This window comes from Biomphalaria glabrata, chromosome 3, assembly GCF_947242115.1.
Source record: "Biomphalaria glabrata chromosome 3, xgBioGlab47.1, whole genome shotgun sequence".
NCBI lineage: Eukaryota > Metazoa > Mollusca > Gastropoda > Planorbidae > Biomphalaria > Biomphalaria glabrata.
Genome location: NC_074713.1, coordinates 18,924,821 through 18,945,388, shown reverse-complemented (window position 1 = coordinate 18,945,388; position 20,568 = coordinate 18,924,821). Strand labels below are relative to the sequence as shown.

The 20,568-nt window shown below is 34.3% G+C and overlaps 1 protein-coding gene across 5 annotated transcripts; it reads right to left on the bottom strand.

Moving 5' to 3' along the window:
• Window positions 1-667: 667 nt before the first annotated feature.
• LOC106057122 (probable fumarate hydratase, mitochondrial) lies at window positions 668-20,084 on the bottom strand. 5 transcript variants are annotated; one of them, XM_056023859.1, is made up of 11 exons: window positions 20,008-20,069; window positions 13,586-13,983; window positions 12,608-12,684; window positions 12,298-12,420; window positions 11,869-11,979; window positions 10,281-10,457; window positions 9,633-9,788; window positions 8,322-8,433; window positions 7,859-7,939; window positions 7,243-7,446; window positions 668-3,797 (listed from the first exon to the last, which is right to left on the bottom strand). In XM_056023859.1, exons 2-11 carry the CDS (start codon window positions 13,911-13,913, stop codon window positions 3,376-3,378), a joined length of 1,791 nt encoding a protein of 596 aa, XP_055879834.1. In that variant the 5' UTR covers window positions 13,914-13,983; window positions 20,008-20,069; the 3' UTR covers window positions 668-3,375. The 5 variants fall into 5 exon arrangements, with proteins under 5 accessions (XP_055879834.1, XP_055879833.1, XP_055879835.1 ...); XM_056023858.1 differs by lacking the exon at window positions 20,008-20,069 and adding an exon at window positions 16,537-16,670; XM_056023860.1 differs by lacking the exon at window positions 13,586-13,983 and having other exon boundaries at window positions 12,608-12,682; window positions 20,008-20,084.
• Between the last annotated feature and the right edge of the window lie 484 nt (window positions 20,085-20,568).

Genomic DNA, 20,568 nt, shown 5'->3' with positions numbered 1-20,568 from the left:
GTGATGTTTCTGGGGAAAATCTTTAGGGGGGCGGGCACTTCTAGATGTGCTAGAGAGCCTCACAGAAAAAAAAAAAAAACAGTCGTTCAACTATTAAAACAGCCAGTGTACTATACTAGTTCATATCATTGAGTGATATTTGTGTGTGTGTGTATCAATGTTTAATGATCTACTGCTTGGTGTACAAGTCAAAGAAGTATTTTTTTGTTTACCAAGAAATAAACTGATTTCCCACTTTAAATCACATAACTGTAGCAATAAACACCCAACAAGAGATAGACACACCGGGACTAGAATCCATACAAATTGAAACAAATATTTGGAATTTCTATTCACATCCTTTGTTTGTTTTTTTCCTACTGTTGAATCTCAGACGTTGATTTGAAGCTCCAGCTAGCCAGTACAACTAACCAATGTAAGACATTTATATCAAGCAACTTTTAAATATCTTGAACAAACTTCTTTCTGAAAACAAAAACTTAAGCTTGTATTAATATGTATATATTGAGTGGGCTAAAAATGTTTCATTGAAATCATAATGGTCAAACCAGGGTTTTCTAAAACAGCAGTGTCCATCCTCAGGTTTTTATTTTTACAGGTGAAGAATTCAAGCTGAATAGAGGAATTGTAAAATAAAAAAAAAATAAAAAAAAAGAAAGAAATATCATTGATTTAAAATATTTTCCTTTAATTTCATAATTAATATCAACAAGTTTCACACCCCAAACAACAAATCATCTCAATAAAAAGATATATAGGCCTACCGGGTATAGTCAACAAACACAGTCAATTATGCATTCGAAAAAAAAAAAATGTAAAAATCAAAGTAGGCATTTGGTGGTCATCAAATCTCTAGCAAGCTCTGAATGTGGTTCCAGTTGATGTTCAAGTTGTGCCTGTCTAGAGTTACCATTGAAACAAACTTATCCTAGCCTTAGATCTACTTGAGAAGGCAATAGGACAGGCCAATGCACCAACTGTAGAGCACTAGCACATTGTCTCTGGTATGCAGCTAAACACACTGTTCTATCAAAGAACATATTTCAAACATAAAGGGAAGTAAGGCCATCCAACAAGCACATACATTCTACATAGTGCTGGTGTCTGATACACTAAATGAAATACACTTCTGGAGTAGATGTGTATACTGAGTTCTAGGTTGATTAACATAAAACATTCTTCTCTGTTTATTTTGTTTCATATAATTCAGGGGATGCAACTCATGTTTTAGTTTCTTTGAATGATAAAAAAAAAAATATTAAGCTAATCTTGCATCCAACATTTTATGGACACCAAGCTGTTCAAAGACAAGGTTTCATACAATATAAGAAAAAAAAAGATTTCAAATACAATGTGAGTTATACACACTAGGAACACTGCATTACTTGATTTCCAATTCCCTAGCTATCCTAGATGTGCTCTACAATTGAGATATTTAATCTTCAACTGACACTAGCAAAAAAGGTCAGAAAGTTCAAAGTCGTTCAATTCTACACTGGAATCAAGGGTTTAAGAGAATTATGGGAAGCAGCTGCAGCAACCATGGGGTGAAGATAGGGCCAAATAGCTGAGTAGGTTAGTTTGGATTTAGCGATCTCTACATGTCACAGCTAATCTAATCCTGGACAGGCTTACATTAAAGGAGTGCTGTATCAAATAAAAGAAACAGAGTGTCCCCCAGTTAAAGATGGAAAGGAAATAAATCTAAATTATTCTCAGAAAATGTTCACCTCTTGCCTTTAACCTAGCTAGCCAGATACATTGACTTTAGCCTAAGAATAATTTTAAAAAAAAATCAAGAACATAAATACTTGCAGCTTAAAAAAAAAAAAGCCCTAGAACTAAGATTCAACAGGACTTCAGTCTGTTTCATCATTAGTTTTTTTTGTTTTTTTTGGTTAATATCATGTACCAATGTACCCTACATCATTGAACAGCTGAAAAAAAAAAGGTCACTCTGCTGTTGTAACAACTGATCTCAAAGAAGATGTTGAAAGACATCTCTCTGCTCCAATATACTCCACAAGATGTATTATTGTTTGGACAAATGTTCATTAAATAGTAAAAAGAGTTCTTAAATATCTCCTTGTTAGATGTGTTCAGATTTATATAAACATATTTAGAATAACTATTCTTTGACAATGCCATCTGCAGAAATATAAATTTAAAAAAAAATACATTTTCAATCTCAGAAATATTTTTGGTAAGTCTACTTATGTTAAAGTGATTGAATGTTGTGTTGGTCAGATGAAACTTTCAGTCATAGTAAACAGATGGACATTCCTAGAGATTGCAAGGTTTGAAAGGAGAACTTTATTACTTTCACTGCTAAACAAATATGCACAACTTGTATAGAAAATGTTGTATGCAGATACTGAGGAAGCATGCTACAGGTCTCATATAAAGTCTTCACATCACTAAACCAAAGACATTGTCATAACAGTATCAATATATCAAGGCTAGTAGTGTAGAGCTTCATGTATACCATAAATAAATTCATCATAGATCAAGGAATGTGAAAGAAGAGATAACAAAATGATGGTAATAAATGCAACAACCAGGAATCAAAAAAAATTCTTAACCCTGAAACAATGCTGTGCGTTAGATCTAAAAACATTAGCTACTAACTTATAGGGACTACAATCAAATATTTACTGATAGCCTAAAACATGTTAAACAAGCCGTTATCAAATTGAGTTGAACATCCATGAGCCAATTATTTTTTGGTAGCTATGGGTTTTGAAAAATATATTAATGATGTCAAAATTAAAAGTAGAAATAATAATTAAATTTATAAGAGCTAGGCTTTAATCATAAAAACAGAGGTAAATGAGTAAACTAATTAATATAATCTTTGCACAGATAGGTCTCAACATTCTTAGTTATAATGGAGCATCTGGGATTACTGAGCTTAAAAAGGGGGTGAGTTACAAAACTTCAATCTATTTACTGAAAAATTCCTCAGGCAGTAAGTTCTGAATGAAAATGTTTAAGTTCATGGACCGCAGTGATTTCTGAGGGATGTAATAACTATAGTGCACTTTAGAGTTGTGGCACTGTAAGGTCTGGGTTGAATCCCATATACAAGAATACAGGAGATAAAGGGAAAATATCATTAATTGGAACTTCTGAGGAAACCAAATTGGAGTAATCAAATGTTCTTGCAGAGATAGACCGAACAATCAAAATTATATAGTAAAAAAAAAAAAAATTGTATATAGCATCCAGAGGCTATTCAAACATTTCAAAAATTGTGCATTTAGAATTGAACTCATTAAAAATACAACACAAAAATGTCACTCAAATGTAATGCCCAAAGCTGAAATGCTTAAGGATGGCAACAGTTCATCAACAAGTCTGCTAAAAAGTAAAGCTTCATGGGCCTAACATTTTCTCAGGTCTCACCCACTTGTCAAAATTAGCTTCCGTCACGAGGCCAAGCGAAAGAGCAGCAGACTTTAAACTTGTACCCTCGGCATGAGCCTTCTTGGCAATTTTAGCGGCATTATCATAGCCGATATACGGGTTTAATGCTGTGACCAGCATCAGGGATTCATCTCGGAGTTGATTTATTCTGTCCTTATTCGCCACAATTCCCAGCACACAGTATTTAGTGAAAGATGTGCAGGCATCAGCAAGGAGACGTATAGACCTGAGCACATTACTGACTATCAAGGGTTTGAAAACGTTTAACTCAAAATGACCCATGCTGCCTCCAATGGAAACAGCAGTCTGGTTACCCATCACCTGGGCTGCAACCATGGTCAAGGCTTCACACTGTGTTGGGTTAACTTTACCTATAAAAAAAAAAAAAAAAAAAAAGAAATTGTCATACATGTTAAATATGCAACAAATAAAAGCTGAAAATGTAAAAAAGGTTGACACTAGAAAAGAACTGAAACATACTTTGTATTTACAAAAGATGAAATAGCATTACTAGAAGACAATCATTGTTAAGAAAAACATGAAAAAAAAAAAAAAAATAAAGTCTAGTTTCATCGAAGCAGGATATTTTGATGATGCTTTTTTGACATGGTGGTCATTTTGATTATAAAAAACTATAGGCACTAAATATTGTATAAATATATTATAAATTATTTTACAAAAGATTAATACATGCTTTTGTTTTTTATGTATTTGTTACAATTAAGTATATTTTTAGGTATTAATTTATTTTTCTGCAAGATTTAAATTCTACTTTGTCATGCCATTATCTAGTCACTTCACATCAAACTATGTTGTTATGTGGGCAAATATGTGGTTCAGAAAGATTGAAGTCTTCTAGTTGTGTGTGTTTGTGTTTCCTGTTCATTGTCCCTAATTAATTTGAAACTAAAAAAAAAAAATACTAATATTTTTTATTGTTTTGTGAATTGTTTAAATTTAAAAACCATGTAATTTACACACAAACAAGTTGATTTGTTGATTTGAGGCACATCGGCACAATTTAGGCCATGTCGTGCCTGCAGTCCCTTAAGGACTACTCTCTCTCTAAACAGCAAGGGCCAGATTCTATACAGTAATATAATTAAAATTAAGGTCTATTCACAGTTAAAATAGTAAAGGTAGTAAAAATTTAAATATTTGGTAAAAATCTAATGTAAATAGTGCATGTTCACAAATTCAGAAATCACATCTTCGTAGATAGCCCCACTTCCCGAATAAAGCCCAGTACCTTCCCAGGGTCGACATTATTAAATAGTGTTTTTAGATTAGTGGCTCTAAAATGTTTCGCCCTGACATCCTGGTATCTGGGGCAATCAACGAGGATATGTTCCACGGTGAGGCGAGAGTCACAGTACTCGCAAAGTGGGGGCTCCTCTCTCTTCAGTACAAAAGAGTGCGTGATGTAGGTGTGGCCAATCCTAAGTCTGGACATGGTTGTGCTACCACGCCTTGTCAGACCCTTAGATGTGGGCCGCCACCTGACATCCGCCACAATCTGCCTGAGTTTACTGTGAGTCTCAGCCTCCCATCGGTTCTGCCACTCTCGATAGGTGGCAGAGGCAATACTTTGTCTCAGGTCCGAGTAGGGGATTTGGGTTCCTGACACCGCATGATTTAGGGCTCTCTTTGCTTCTCTGTCTGCGGCTTCGTTTCCCTCAATGCCAACATGGGAGGGGACCCAGATGAAGGTGACATCCCTACGGTCGGCTGTTATTAGGTCCAACAGCTTCAGGCTCTTATGTACCAATGGGATGTCAGTCTTCATCTGCCCCAAAGCTTGCAATGCAGATTTGGAGTCGGAGCAGATTATAAATTTCCTCCTTTCTGATGCCTTTACGGCCATAAGTGCAAGCAATATTGCGTGCAATTCGGCCGTAAAGATGGAGCAGCCATCGGGGAGTCTACGGGAGATTGTTTTGTTCCGAAAGGAGCAGGCACACGCGACCTTTCCCTCCATTTTGGATCCGTCTGTGTAGATGGTGCCACAATCTCCGTAGCTCTCCTGCAGTTCCCTAAAGTGGACTTGTAGTATGCTTGGGTCTGTATTTTCTTTTTTGAAATTAAGGAGGGATAAATTTAATTTGGGTTTATTCATTAGCCAAGGAGGATTCTGAGGGGTTTCTATTTTAGAGATTTGGTCAATGGGTGGGGTTAAATTTTGGATGGGTTCTCTCATTCGAAGGCCCAGCGGCTGTATGACGTTAGGCCTTCGATTGTATAATTCTACCTCTGTGGGGTTAAATATGGAGTCAAAAGCAGGGTTCGTGGGGTTGGATTTTAGCTTGACTATATACTGCATTGCAAGCTTTTTCATTCTTATATCCATGGGGAGTTCTCCAGCCTCCACATGGAGACTTGGGATAGGTGATGTACGAAACGCGCCGAGACAGAGACGCAGGGCAGCATTTTGTATTGGTTCCAGTATTTTTAGGTACGACTTCCTTGCTGCTCCATATATTATGGATCCGTAGTCTAGCTTGGATCGAATTAGACTCCGATAGAGCAGCAGCAAGGTATCTCTGTCAGCTCCCCAGTCCGTATGGCTGAGTACTCTTAGTATGTTTAATGACTTTTGGCATTTCTTCTTAAGTTCCTTAATGTGGGGGAGAAAATTAAATTTGGAATCTAAGGTGAGGCCTAAAAATTTTGTAGTTTTCACGACAGGGATCTTCTTTTTGTGTATAAATAGTTCAGGGTCTGGGTGGAGTCCCCTTAGATTACAAAAATGCATACTAACTGTTTTGGAGTCTGAGAATTTGAAACCATTATAGTTTGCCCAACCCTGAATTTTGTTTAAACATAACTGTAATTTCCTTTCTAAGGTGTTCATGTTTTTCCCATAAGTAAGAATGACAAAGTCATCAACATACAAAGAGCACTCTATGCCAGGGGACAGCGCATTTATGATGCTATTTATTTTAATGTTGAACAGGGTGACTGACAGAATGCTGCCCTGGGGTACACCCATTTCCTGGTCATGAGTGTCAGAAGCGGAGTTGCCCACTCGAACCTGAAATTTTCGATCTTTCAGGAATTCCTCCACAAAACGGGGGAGGTGTCCCTTAAGCCCCATAAGCGCCAGGTCACGTAGAATGCCATGTTTCCAGGTTGTGTCATAGGCCTTTTCTATATCGAAGAATACAGCTACTAGATGTTCTCTTCTGAGTAATGCATTTCTAATATAAGCTTCCAGCCTTACCAGGTGGTCAGTTGTTGTCCGCCCCTGCCGGAATCCGCACTGGTAGTTTGAGATCACTTTATTCCTTTCCAGGTACCAGACCAGCCTACTGTTAATCATTCTTTCCATGGTTTTGCAGATGCAGCTTGTTAGTGCTATTGGTCGATAGTTAGCTGGGTCAGAGCCGTCTCTTCCCGGTTTAGGTATCGGTATAACTGTGGCTTTCCTCCAGCTGTTTGGGAAAGCGCCTGTTTGCCACACACAGTTATAGACCCCTAGCAGGACTGCCAATGAGGGTTCGGGAAGGTGCTTGAGGAACTGGTAATGGATTTCGTCTTCTCCAGGCGCTGTGTCATGTGACTTGTCCAGCGATTCCCTCAGTTCCTCAAGCGAGAACGGTTTGTTGTAGTCTTCATTGTTCTCTGACCTGAAATCAATGGGGTGTCTTTCCTCCCTGGTTTTGACTTTTTGGAACTCTGGCGTGTAGTGTGCAGTGGATGATTTTTCTGCTATTGAGGATGCAAGGCAGTCAGCTATTTCTCTGGGGGACGTGACAGTTCGTCCTACACACAAACAAAACCAAAGTGAAACTTGGTATGTTCATTCAGTTTCATTACCTGGCATGATACTGCTTCCAGGTTCATTCTCTGGTAAGTTCAACTCTCCAAGACCACACCTGGGCCCTGATCCAAGAAGTCTGATGTCATTGCCTATTTTCATCAAGCTGCAGGCAAGAACATTTAATGCACCGTGTACTTCAACAAGAGCATCATGGGCAGCCAGAGATTCAAACTTGTTGGTCGCAGAAACAAAAGGAATTTCTGAAAAAGAATACAGCACACCTTTTTTTGACATTGAATTCTTCCAAAAATTAGTAAAATTTGCATATCAAGAATTATCTACTCATTTTATAAGCGAAAGTTAATCTACAACAATAAGACAGACAAATTTCAAACACACAAGTTGCAAGAGATGCAGTTGACATTTATGCTACAATAGAAGCTAACAATTAGTTCTACTAAAGAAGTTTTAAAGTCTCACTTGATCAGAAGTGAAAGATGTTTTGTGAAAATCATGTTCTTCAAGTCAACAAACGGAGAAATAAACAAATCTTTCAAAGGAAGATAATGAATTGAATGATCTTGAAAGCAGCCAATGTTTAAAAAAAAATAAAATTGATTAAAAGCATTGATCTAGAAAAGTCATCAAAACAAAAGATGCTATTTAACTTACTGGCGTACTCTGCTATCTGTGCAGCTGTTTTCTCAGCAAAGCCTTTACCAGCATTGAGTCCAGTACCAACAGCTGTCCCACCTGAAAGAAAGAAATATTTTACAACTCAAAATATTATTACTTAGATTCATGTTCATGAGGATAAAGAAAGCATCTTCCACTACATTTCATTTCATATGCAATGTCAAATGTCCCCCCCCCCCAACCTCCCCAAAATATCATCAAAATATTTCTTTTTATAAGTGCCCGGTACTATAAAAAAAAATTTTTATTTCAGTACCTGTAAAAAAAAATTAAATTAAAAGCTTCATCAACTCCCAATTTCTATGATTTGCCTATTAAGCTGCTGTATTTATCTAGTCTGCTTTAACTCTTTCCACACCAACCCAAGTAAAAACTTATTTAAGAGCTACCTTATGGCTACAGCCTAGAGAAAGTTAGAGGCTTCCTTTCTACAACTTACCAATGGCAAGCTCCAACAACCTTGGGAAGGTTGCAAGTATTCTTTCCTTTCCATACTTGACTTGCTGTAAATAGGCACTAAACTCTTGTCCCAAAGTTAATGGAGTGGCATCCTACATGCACAGAAATAAAACATTTTTAAGCAAAGAAAATAGACATAGCTAATACAATGTAGTTGGGAAAAAAGCAATAGAAGACCATAAGTAGGGTAAGTATTTGTAATGTATTTGTAAAAAGTTTCTCTAAATTAATTTACATCAAATATGGCCCTCTTGTGCTAAGCACATTTTATCCTTTGGTTAATCTGAACTGCAAATAAATGAAATAATTGTCTTCCTATGTTGTTGTTTTTTATTGACTAGTGAAACATGCATTACAGCAAGGTCTCTGTATTGTCACTGTGAGTACTTTTTCTGCCTGTAACTAATGCAACCTAATTTATTGAACAAGTCATGAAGCTAATTTTCTATGAATATATCTTTTAAAAAAATCAATACAGAAAGGCGGCTATAAGAAACTTTTAAAATGCTCTAATGAAAACTAGTAAGTTAAATGTTGGTGTGTATGCATGCCAACAGTAACTTCCTATCATAGAAGTCAAACATTCTTCTGGTCTTCAGTGACAACAAGAGTCTTTCACAGTTAATAACAATAATAATAACCTTGATTATCCCTAAGGATAACTTGTCTTACATTTTGTGGATTACACCAAACATAACATTATAACTATAGAAAACCTAAATATACATTCACATCAGACTCACTCATAATTCACCTGCGAAAAGTTTATATCAGATAGTTTAATTTTATTTAATGATTTGATTGCCAGGGGACAAAAGAGTTTTTGTGTCTGTCTTTGCCATCAGTGTCTTGTATCTCTTTTGTGATGGTAAAAATCACATAATCCTGACACAAAAGGTGATTTCTTATTTCTAGAACCTTTTTAGCTTTCTTATGAATGTTTATCTCAAACAGCTGCCCAAATGAGGTTTGTTTTTTACCAATGACTTTACCAGCAGCATTTAGGATTCTATGAAGTTTATTTTTGTTTTTAATGTTCAGATTGCCATACCAGGCAGCGATATTAAAACTTAAAATATTACAGATATGAGCGTGATAAAACATCTCGAATGCATTTTCGATAACATTAAATGAGGACATTTTTCTAAGTAATCGTAATCTTTTCTGCCCTTTTTTTGCTAATATAATCAGTATTAGCAGTAAAATTTAATTTATTGTCTAAAAGTTTCACTTGTAGTCCTTTCACTTTTAAGACACTTTTGTACAGTAGGTTTGCAAAGAAGTACATTACCTGCAGGTGAGTCCTGCCAATCTTGATAATATTCTGAAACTCTTTCACTTTTTTAGATAGAGCATCAGTCAGAAAATCCAAGGCTGGAAAAAGTGTTTTGTTTATCTCCATGGCTACAGCTATGTGCATGGCAGTAGGGAAAGCATCATTGGAACTCTATGGAAAGTGTATAACTGTAAACATTGCCATGACTCTACATAAGTGATATGGATATAGTTCAAGCAATATTTTCCTATAGCTAAGAAACCTCTATTTAAATGACATTAAAAATGATTTGTTCCTTGCTTACAGTCATCCTAAAACAGTTACATACCTTTACTATTTATTCAATTATCATTTCTTTAGTATATGCATGAAATTATACAATGCAAGAAGTGAATATAATACATAAACACTTGTATTATGGGTGCCACTTTTAACCATGAAATTCAACTTCTTGACTTGTGTAATACCCAAATTGTTGACAAACTTCAATTTCAGTAGATTTACATGCTGACATTTATTTTCCACTTGTTAAGATTCACTTAGCAGCACGAGACTGTAAGGTCAAGGGTTGTTATAGATTTTTAAAATGTTTGACCTTTTATCCCTTATAGGTATTTATTATTGTATCCAACAATATCTAGAAAGATTAGATATAAAAGATACCTGTGATTTGTTCACATGGTCATTAGGGTGAACAGGTTGCTTTGAACCCTTCAGCCCACCAGTCATTTCAATTGCTCGGTTGCTGATGACCTCATTAACATTCATGTTAGTCTGAGTTCCAGAACCCGTCTGCCATATTGACAATGGAAAATGCACATCTAGCTTACCAGCAATAACCTGAACAAGCAAATACATACATGTGAAAGTGATCATAAGCAATGAGCTTGAAAATGTTTTTAAAAATATCTTTATGGTATAAATACATTTATGTTCAAATTTGATTATCTAGAGAAATTTATTAATCCATTAATTCTAGCGGCAATACAGCCCATGGAGGTCCCTGGTCTGCTTCAACATCTTTCCTTTCACATCTATCCTGTTGGAAATATGCTTCTACATAAACAAGCCATTGTAGTGTTGTCTGCCTTTGGGGCACCTGCCTCTTGTTTTTAGCTGGCATACTATTTTTGATCCCCTGTACTCTGACATTCGAGGTGACCTGCCCAACATATACTTTTCTTTTTCATTTCCAGCTCTATAGAGTGGTCTTCAAATAACTGGTACATTTCCAGGTTGGTACCTGTCCTCAATTCTTTATTTTGTATATATGGCTTTGTTTTCCCTGATATACTTTTTTTTATGTGCTGGCTGCTACGTTGCCTGCTGATAGTCGTTCCTTTTTTTCTGATAATTTTTAGAGTGTGTCATACTTCCTAAGTACTTCAACGTTTTTACATTTTTCAAACTTGTAATCAGTAATTTTAATATATTGTTCTTCTTGGTTTTACTATCATTTATCTCATGTCCTGCAGGTGGAGATGCTTCTTCCAGTTGTTTGAAAGCTTTAGCAATGTCAGAGGGGTCTGTATCCAATAAGGCAATGTCATCAGCATATGCAAGATATTACAGAGGTTGGCTGTATATCATTCCTGTTGGTCCCACACCTGTTTTCTTTTCTGAAGCTGTTAGTAACATTGGTGTCACCTAAGATTTATTCTGCATATTTTCAAAGTCTCCTCGTAATAAGCTTAGTTAGGATCTTATAAGATACATTCAAGAAATTCTTTTAGTTTGGATCCTTTTTTGTGTCTTGTGTTTTTTTAATACTTTTTACTATTCTGTTGGGTTTACTTCTTCCCAAATTCTTGATACAAATGTGTATTTGTAAATTTAGTTCTTTTCCACCAAATTTAATGAGTATTTTAAATACCCAGGAATAATTTAGCAACACTTTGCTGCCCAGCATGTATAGAGGACCCAAATAAAACCCACTATTTCTACAAGTATCACACAAGTCAGAACATGACGGCAGAGAGATTAAATGCAAATGGGTTTGTTCATTCTTGATTTTATTCATGATATTTTTTTGTTTGCAGTTGAAGGGAGAGCTTGAGTTCAACAAACATGATAGAACTTGTGAACTGTGAACTGCAGAGCTAGTCAAAGAATGAAATTGTAGACTGCTAACCACAGAGACCAATAGTCTCACAGTTCCATGATATTGAATTACAAATATATAGCAGTACTTAGCAAAGAAAGGTATAAATCAACTGTATAAAAGGTATTAATTAATGTCTTAAAACCTTACCTCATCAGAAGCTTTTACTATGAGATCAGCTATACTTTTATCTAAACCATAGTCTTTATTCACAATAGCAGCACACCTTTTCAGAATGCCAAATGCTTTGATAACAGAAGTCTAGAATAATAAATAAAAAAGTACAACTCAGAATGGTATTATATAAATTATATACTATTAACCAGCCCAGTCAAAATACCCAATAGTAATAGTAAAGCTCTTCTTTAAAAAAGTTTTAAATTCTACAAGATAAATGATGTAATAAAACTTTGGTCATTACTTTTTATTTAATAATAATGAATAAAAATAAAATTACTAAATCAGCAGTGGAAAGTTAAGAAAGATAATTGCAATAGTAAACTGTTAAAATCACATTTAAAAACAAAAAGAAAAAAAAGTTTGAAAAAACAAAAACAAAAAATAAAGGTTCTACTGTACTGGCATTTTTTCAGAAGGTCCTCCAATGTTAAAGTTAATGAGGGACCTTGCTGTATTAGCACCATAATATTTATCAGCAGGCACTTCTATCTCCCCAAAGGTGTCTGTTTCAATGCGACACACCTGCAATAAACACAAGTTATCACTAGTGAGAAGAAGAAGACATTACAATGAAATTATATAGCAATATTTTTTTTTTATTTATGATACATACTTACTATATTGTCAGTGTCAAGCTGTTTCTTAAAGAGAGAACTAAAAAAATAAATTAAAATAATTAATAGTGAAGAATCAGCATAATTACCAGTACCTGAGAAGTCAATCCATTGACTTCACTTAATCTGTCTGAGAAATCCTCATATACTGAGTCAGCCATTGGAAACTCCTAAAACGATCAAACAGATTAATGTTTTTTTTATAGTACTTCCATACCTTTGTGTAAAAAAAATATCAATATTACTAAAATCTTCAATCAATTTTACACAATATTTTTGAAATAGTTAAAGGTACAAAATAATATTTTTATGAGTAGGAGGAAATGAGCACCACTTTTTAACAATTATGGTATATATAATATAGTATGGCACTTAGCTAAAATAATTATTGAAAAGATAATTACTCAGTAAAACTAATCAATTGAGCTCAGGAAAAATAGAATGCTATAAAAAAAAATGTTTCCTTCAACAAAAGGCAAGCATAATGAAAAGAGCACAGTAACTTGTAAAAGTACAAGCAGAGATAAGAGAGCAATGTGTTTACTTGATATTTGTTTAACCCATTTCTTCAAAAACTATTTATGATGAATAAATGTAGATTTGTTTTTGTTTTTTATCTGGCCATTTAGAAAAAAAAAAAACACAAACAAAAACTGACATGAAAACAGCTTAAGATAGATTGCACAGCAATAATCAAACACTACCATACAAGTGATCATGATTTAAGTGATTAATGGTACACCAGTAATCTATAAAATTTTTGAGATTCTAATTTCCTTAGTTGATCAGACATACTATTCATTTAGCTACAAACACTTTCATTTTCTCTTTTATTTTGATATGAGAGTCAGACAAAAAAGAAGCATAAAAAGGCTTTTAATAATGTACACTTATTTCCCACAGGACAATTTAAATAGGAACTCAGCACAAGTAAGATTTGGATAAGACAATCCCTGCCACTGGAATCTAATACCATTCTCCTAAACAAAAACAACAGACATTTCGGAAAGCAATAACAACCTGTTTTGTAGAAAAACAAAATGCAATACAACTGCTAACAACACAACTTTCCTGTTTTATCTCCAAATGAAAAGACGATGCATCATCAACTGTCTGGGTCAATCTTGCTTGTGTTTCATTATCTATTTCATATCCCTTTGAATTCTTCGCATGTTTTTGAGTGTATACATGGCGCCTGCAATCATCCTTTCCTCCAGACCTAATGGAAAATTCACAGGTACAAGCCTTACAATATGCATGGAAAGGGCTAGTCTTGCCTGGCAGGATAAATGGCCACTGCGCTGTGTAAGCATCCCTGAATGACTGAGATCGTTTCATAGATTTCATTTTTCTAGGCGTTTCATTGTACACAGATTTCCTCTTTGAGCTTTTAGAAGCCATGCCAACAGTAAATTTGTACAACACACCATACAAGGTTTGCTTTAAAAGTCTTTTACAAGAAAAACATGAACTGGTGGAAGATTAATAGATTTATTAGAAAAAAGACATAGAATATAAAATTTTGTGCCTATAACCAATAGATACAAATAAAAATTTGGTGTTAGCAAGAGTATATTTTTAATTAGTCAAGTAGATGCAACTCTACTGAAAGTTATAAGCCCAAAGAATTTTTAGATTATAATCTAAACAGGGAAAATGTAAAAAAAAAATCAGTTAAGAAAAAACAAAAACAAAGCTTATCTATGGGAAAGAACTCTTAAAACATAACTATAGTTCTCAATAATGTATAAGTTATTTTCCTTATTTGAGATCAAGCAAAATTAATGGTTAATGGTTAATTTTTTTTATTGATTCATGTTTTTGGGTACAATAAATAATTATTTAAAGTTTCAGCTTGATCTGACAACGGGTGTAGGAGAAATTATTTAAGAGGATGAAACTCTACATATTTAGCCATATCTGTGAATACTGAAGGATTAATTCCCTTGTTGGTATTTAAAAAAAAATAATTACCAGTAATTAATTGACTAATTGTTTAGTATTTTAAAAAAAATTATTCATGTCTTGTCTGAGCCAATGAATAATTGTGCAAAGTTTCAACTTGAGTCGAGAATGGATGTGGGAAAAATGTGTACAAAATTTTTAACAGACAGACAGAGTGAGTTGATATAAGCTTTGTAAAACAAAAAGTAAAAAAAAATGTCAGGTTTTGTGGCATGTGTTTCAGACTATCATCCCAATGATCACCAGTTTAACCCTTGCCCAATGATCTGATGTAGGATGTTGACCTGCTGCTAGATGGAGATGCCAAGTCTGAAATCCATTAAGGAATATATGTCTTGGTCACAGCTTGCCTTAATTTGGCCACATCTACTTCTCAATACTTGTATAAAAGTACCGGTATAAACATTTTCAATGACTTCAAGTCAATTTAGAGCTATCGCCTTCATAGTCTCATAGTACTCATAGTCAAGTGTAACACTAACACAGAGATAGACTACTATTAAAAATGACAAAAAGGAGATTACCAAAACAGTTTTAATTATAGATAGATCGATCTAGGTACTAATTACAGTTCAAAAGATGCTTGTTTTTTTTAATCGTCTTAATCTTAACTCAATGGAGCCTCTATTAGATAAATATATCTCTAGAGTCTAATCTATAATGAGGTTGTTCCGGATTTCTGACCTACTTTAACCCAAGTCACGTGGTTGTTGCACAACAAAGAGGAGAATGGCCTTGTCTTACTTTATTTCCATTGCTGTTGCTCCTCTATTTTTACAAGATTTTACATTCACAAACATTTTAAAATATACAGAGTACATCAACAAACTTCAAGAATGTTCAAATAACTATACTAATGTTTTATTTAAGGGCCAAGAACTGTTTAAGGATGAGTTTATCAGTGATATTTCTTTATAATCCATGACAAGGGTCAACACATTGGCGATGATACGTTTTTGCAAGATTTTTTTTAAAAGGCTTGGTGTAAACTACACAAAAACACACACACATTTATATATATTGGCATATATATTATATATATATGGGATAATATGCATATTAGTTGAAACATTGTTATACAGTTATTTTCATAAACTTAAGCTATTTTTTAACATTATGTATCTCATATTCCTCTATTCCTGATACATTATGCACATCGATAACATTAAGAATTATTAAAATGTGTGTTGAATACATGATGTATTATTATGTTCTTAAACGTTCTATCCTTTTTAAGTAATTCACTGAGTTACTATATATACAAAATGTTACATTAAAGTTTCAAAAATACGTAGACGAAATAGATCTAGATCTATTTTATTACTTAGAAACCAACAATGAAAGGGTGGAGAAAGACAATTCGACCTTTGTAAGAGTAGATCTAGATTTATCCTTGATTATCAGATGTGTTATTTGTTCACTAAACAACTCAAGCATATTACACACAAGGAAAAACACATGGCAGTCTTTTCATCTTTTATAGCAACTAATCGACATATTATATCGACTACACACTAGACTAGCCGTAGAGCTATCTGAACAATTCAATAGACACTGGTCTGCTGTCCAACTTTTAGTGTTCTACTCAAGTTCAAGCTTGTTTACTTTTGGGCAGAGAGGGTGGGGGTGGATGAAAGTGTTAACTTTTTTCTAGGATTGGTTACCTGAATGCTGAGAACGTAACTGTAAGTGTAGTCATTGTAGTTCAGGAAATCTAGATCTCAGTATGGCCAATGCTTCAGTACCTTCTATCAAAGGTTTAACTATTTGTTTTAGTTGAAACTATTAAAAAATGTACTCTAGATTCTCCGGTTATGGCGGTTATTAACAAATTATAGTTTGGCGCTAATGACTATAATTGAAAGCACTAAATATTGACTTATAACCCTTCAGATTCCCACTATAAACTAACTGAAACTAAGCACAGTGCACGATGTAAACACAACAACCATGTGACTGGGGGGGGGGGGATCCGGAACAACCTCATTAAACATATCTACTTCTATGTCTAGATAAAGAATCTATAGATAGATGAGAGCTAAATTTAAATATGACAAACCAATCTAGGATTCTAGTCTTCTAGAGTCTAGCAGACTCTAGTCCTAGTCTCTAAGTCTCTAGCAGAAGCAGATGATTTAATTCTTTTCTAGTCTACTTCTTTTTATTCATACATCATGTAGACTACTCAACTAGAGTCTAGTACTGGCTAGATCTGGATCCTAGTTAATACTAGACTATAATGTCACTATATATATAGTAGTTCTAAATTTAGATCTAAGCTAGATCTAGACTATTTTAGTATTTTTAGTTTTAGTCTAGTTTTACTAGACTCTAGACTGACTGAGACTGTAAGTACAGTGTAAGTGATAGATCTACTTATGATACTAATTAAGTAACAAGTGCCATGTACTCAGTCATAGTACTCATAGTCATATGATTATGACTTATGATACAGTATTACAGTCATAGTGTGTAAGTCTCATACTACAGTACACATACTGACATAGTGTCATAGTGATACTTATAGACTTATAGTTATAGTCATACTATTACTACTCATTGAAGTCATTGTCTCACTCTCATATTACTAGAGTAACTTACATCTATCGAACACCTTCGTTTTAAGGTACTTATCGAACACCCCATTGTATTTTTTAAAATTCTCCTTTATTTCGATGATTATAAAGAAACTAGTCCATTCTTATTGTGCATCGTCCATTTCTTGATAGTTAAGTTATAATTAGTTTCATTTTCACCCAAGGATCATTTTTTTACTTATATTCAAAGTGCATTGGTAATATTGGTATAAAAATTTCACATTTTTTGAACTCTTGGGAAGAGTGGAGTGAGTCTCGGGTTAAGGGTATTTTTTAATGCTAATGACGCTTCAGCTCAAAAAAACTATATAATACGCTTCTAATTAGGCTGAGAAATATTTACAACTATTTATTTGAAAGTGTCCTTTGTTACCTAAACATGAAAATTGAGGTTTAAAAAGGGGGTGTTCGATAATAGCAGTTTTTATATAAGCAATCTCAGCTTCGTAAGATATCGAACGCCATTTTAATGTTAAAAATAAACATCAAAGGGATATAACCCAAAGAAGACAAAATATTTAAATTATATATTTTTTAATTGTTATTTTTTAAAATAATGTAATGCAAAGTAAAGATATAAATTAATCATATGTTACAATTTGTATCAGCTATTTGTGGTTTACCGTAAATGTGCTATATTTTTTTAAGTAAATAGATTTACATCGATATGCACTAATTGTACCCATTTTAAAAGCTTGATTTTATGACACATATATTATAGCTTGATGCTAATGGCATCTATGACTTACCACAGGGAGAAACAGTGGAATGTATTCAGTTGTGTAATGTATTCAGTTGTTGTTTCTTTTTCAGATGCCCCATTCTATTAACTTCTGAATTTGCCCCATTCTATTAACTTCCGAATTATGTGTTATAAATACCAATACCTAGCGCATGTGCTTGATGTGAAGAGATATTAATAAAACGAAAGGGCAAAGGGGGAGGTATAGAATGCAGATATGGTATTTTGAAATAAAAATGTCTTGGGCAGGTAAAAAAAAAAAAGGTCGGGGGGTGGGGGAGAGAAACAGTCAAGACACTGTATCCAGAGATCATCAATAATTGATCGACCATTAGAATGTGACGTCAGCCTCAAATACATAGAGTCAGTTGTGCTTCTCGATCTAGACGTGTGGCGCCGAGTCTATAAAATATTTGCCATAAAGTATGATAAAGCTCATAATGCACTACAAAGACACTCCTTTGAAACATCACAAATACACAAAATAATAACAATAACGCATTTAACCACTCTCCTATTCTGCCTACACCCCCTTACCCGCGCTTCCACTCTCCACATTCACACTTTTTCAGTGCAAAGTAACAACGTAAATTTCAAGACTCAATCCAAACGCAGCCACCAGACTAACACACAACAAAAAAAAAAAAAGGTCAGTGATAGCGTAACACACAGGTGTAAACCAGGCCATCAACACAGCCCCAAAACATTGTTCAAGTTGTAGTAAGAACAATGTTGAGGGGAAAGGGGGAGGAGCCATCAGTCGAGTACCTACGGTCAAGCCGCTAATTAGGTCACAAACACTAGGCATGATAGATACGTAGTATATATAGATATGTTGTTTGTGTGTGTGTGTGACAAATACTAAGCGTGCTCTAAAATACGTTTTTTTTTTTTTTGGTTAACCAGGTGGTTTAGGGAGGGCGGATTTATCTACATCTATAGGTAACACAGCTTGCAAGCTACCATAGCTTTTCAACACCCCCCCTCCCCGCCCAGATCGAAAAATATCTAGCACTGACTTTTGAACTGTTACATACACTGAGCGTGCTAGATCGGCGGCTAGTTAGGGCCGCGTACCGTATGTTTCGTTTTTAGGTCAACCAATTAAACTGTTGTGTCCTGCAATGACTTGGGGAGGGCGGGATTATCTATTGGCTACCAAAGCTTATTAGGCTCTCCCTCAAAAAAATAATATCTGGATTTAATTTATTAATGGCCTTATGTCTCAAAATAGCTTAGACCTAAATAAGTACTACGGTAATGCGTTACTGGGCTTAGCACCGTCAGTTTCTAAGCAGAGCTGATCAGTGATAGATTCCTTCGATGTGGACCATTTGAAAATGACTAAAAATCTGTCTTTCTTGACATGGCGTAAAAAGAAAATGATATAAATAAAAAAAAATATAGATTATAACACTTTTGAAACACCATACTTTTCACAAAATTTTAAGATTATAACACTTTTAAAACACCATACTTCTCGTGTGTTCGATAAGTTCTTAATATGTTCGATAAGATAAGATAAAGCTAAAAAAGTGTTCGATAATTTAAGCTGTTGAAATCATCAACCTGACCCATTTTAACACCAAATATAAGTTTAACTATGAGTAGTAATAGAATAAAACACGTCTACTTTTTAAGAAAAATGGATGAGGAGTTCACAGATACAATCAGTTTTTTTCTAGGTCTAATTTTTACGGAGATACACAAATTCAAACATAAAAAATGTCGGCGAATGAGCTTAACTTGTTCGATAAGCGTAAGTTACTGTAGACTCTATTAGTATTACTATTAACTATTAGTCTAATAAATAATACAATACAATAATACTTTTTTAAAGTCAAGTTCTAGATCTAGAATCTAGTAGTAGTACTAGTAGACTACTAGACTAGAGATAGATCTAGTAAGTAGAGTGTCTAGAGTAGAGTTACACTACACCAGTCACTACAGTGACTACACTTAAATTAAGTCTTAATTACACTGTGACTACAGTGTCTACAGTGACAGTCTAGTCAGACTAGTCTCTAGAACTAGAATTAACTAGAAGTATGTCTAGAGTCTAGACCTAGAATCTACTATTATGTAGACTGCAGTCTAGAACTAGATAAATATTTCATATATGTAGACAGTAGAGCTAAATATATTAATAAATAGATTAAATATATTATTAATACTAGATCTATCTATGTACTTTTCTCTAGTCTAGTGACAACTCTCTTAGGTCTTAGATCTAAATTCTAGTATCTACACACGAATGACACGATCTATGGTCTCACTGACCCATAGATATCACGCATATGTTTTACCCCCAAAAATAACAATGAAAATTACCCAGGCCTATCAACAGTTTTCCATGCCTTTTCATCAATAATATTTATCTCGGCCGTGGAATAACCATACGATCATTTTTTTCCATGTGACAAATATTGGCACACCCATTCATGCCAATCCTCATTATCATAATATGTAAAGTTGATATATCTACATATAAATATATAGCATGGGTATCAGTGGGTATACCGTAAATACGTAACTGTGTCAGAAGACCGGTAGACCATGGACATGGGTAGACAATATTACGATTTTATTATGATTCGATCTATAGTAGTTTATTTATTTCGGGAATTACATGAATTCGGACATTCGCTGTTTTTTTTGTGGTCATTAAATAATTATTTTAATATGTATTATAAAACTAGCGCGCTGTATAATGTGCTTGTCCATTGTCCAATGATTCTGGCCCAATTTTCTT

Excerpts from the sequence above, each read along its gene's own strand:
- LOC106057122 (XM_056023859.1), bottom strand. The coding sequence starts at position 13,913 with ATGGCTTCTAAAAGCTCAAAGAGGAAATCTGTGTACAATGAAACGCCT. Across the intron at positions 10,458-11,868 it reads TAGTAAAAGCTTCTGATGAG|GTTATTGCTGGTAAGCTAGA; the intron begins GTAAGGTTTTAA and ends TTGCTTGTTCAG. Across the intron at positions 9,789-10,280 it reads ACCATGTGAACAAATCACAG|AGTTCCAATGATGCTTTCCC; the intron begins GTATCTTTTATA and ends CACTTTCCATAG.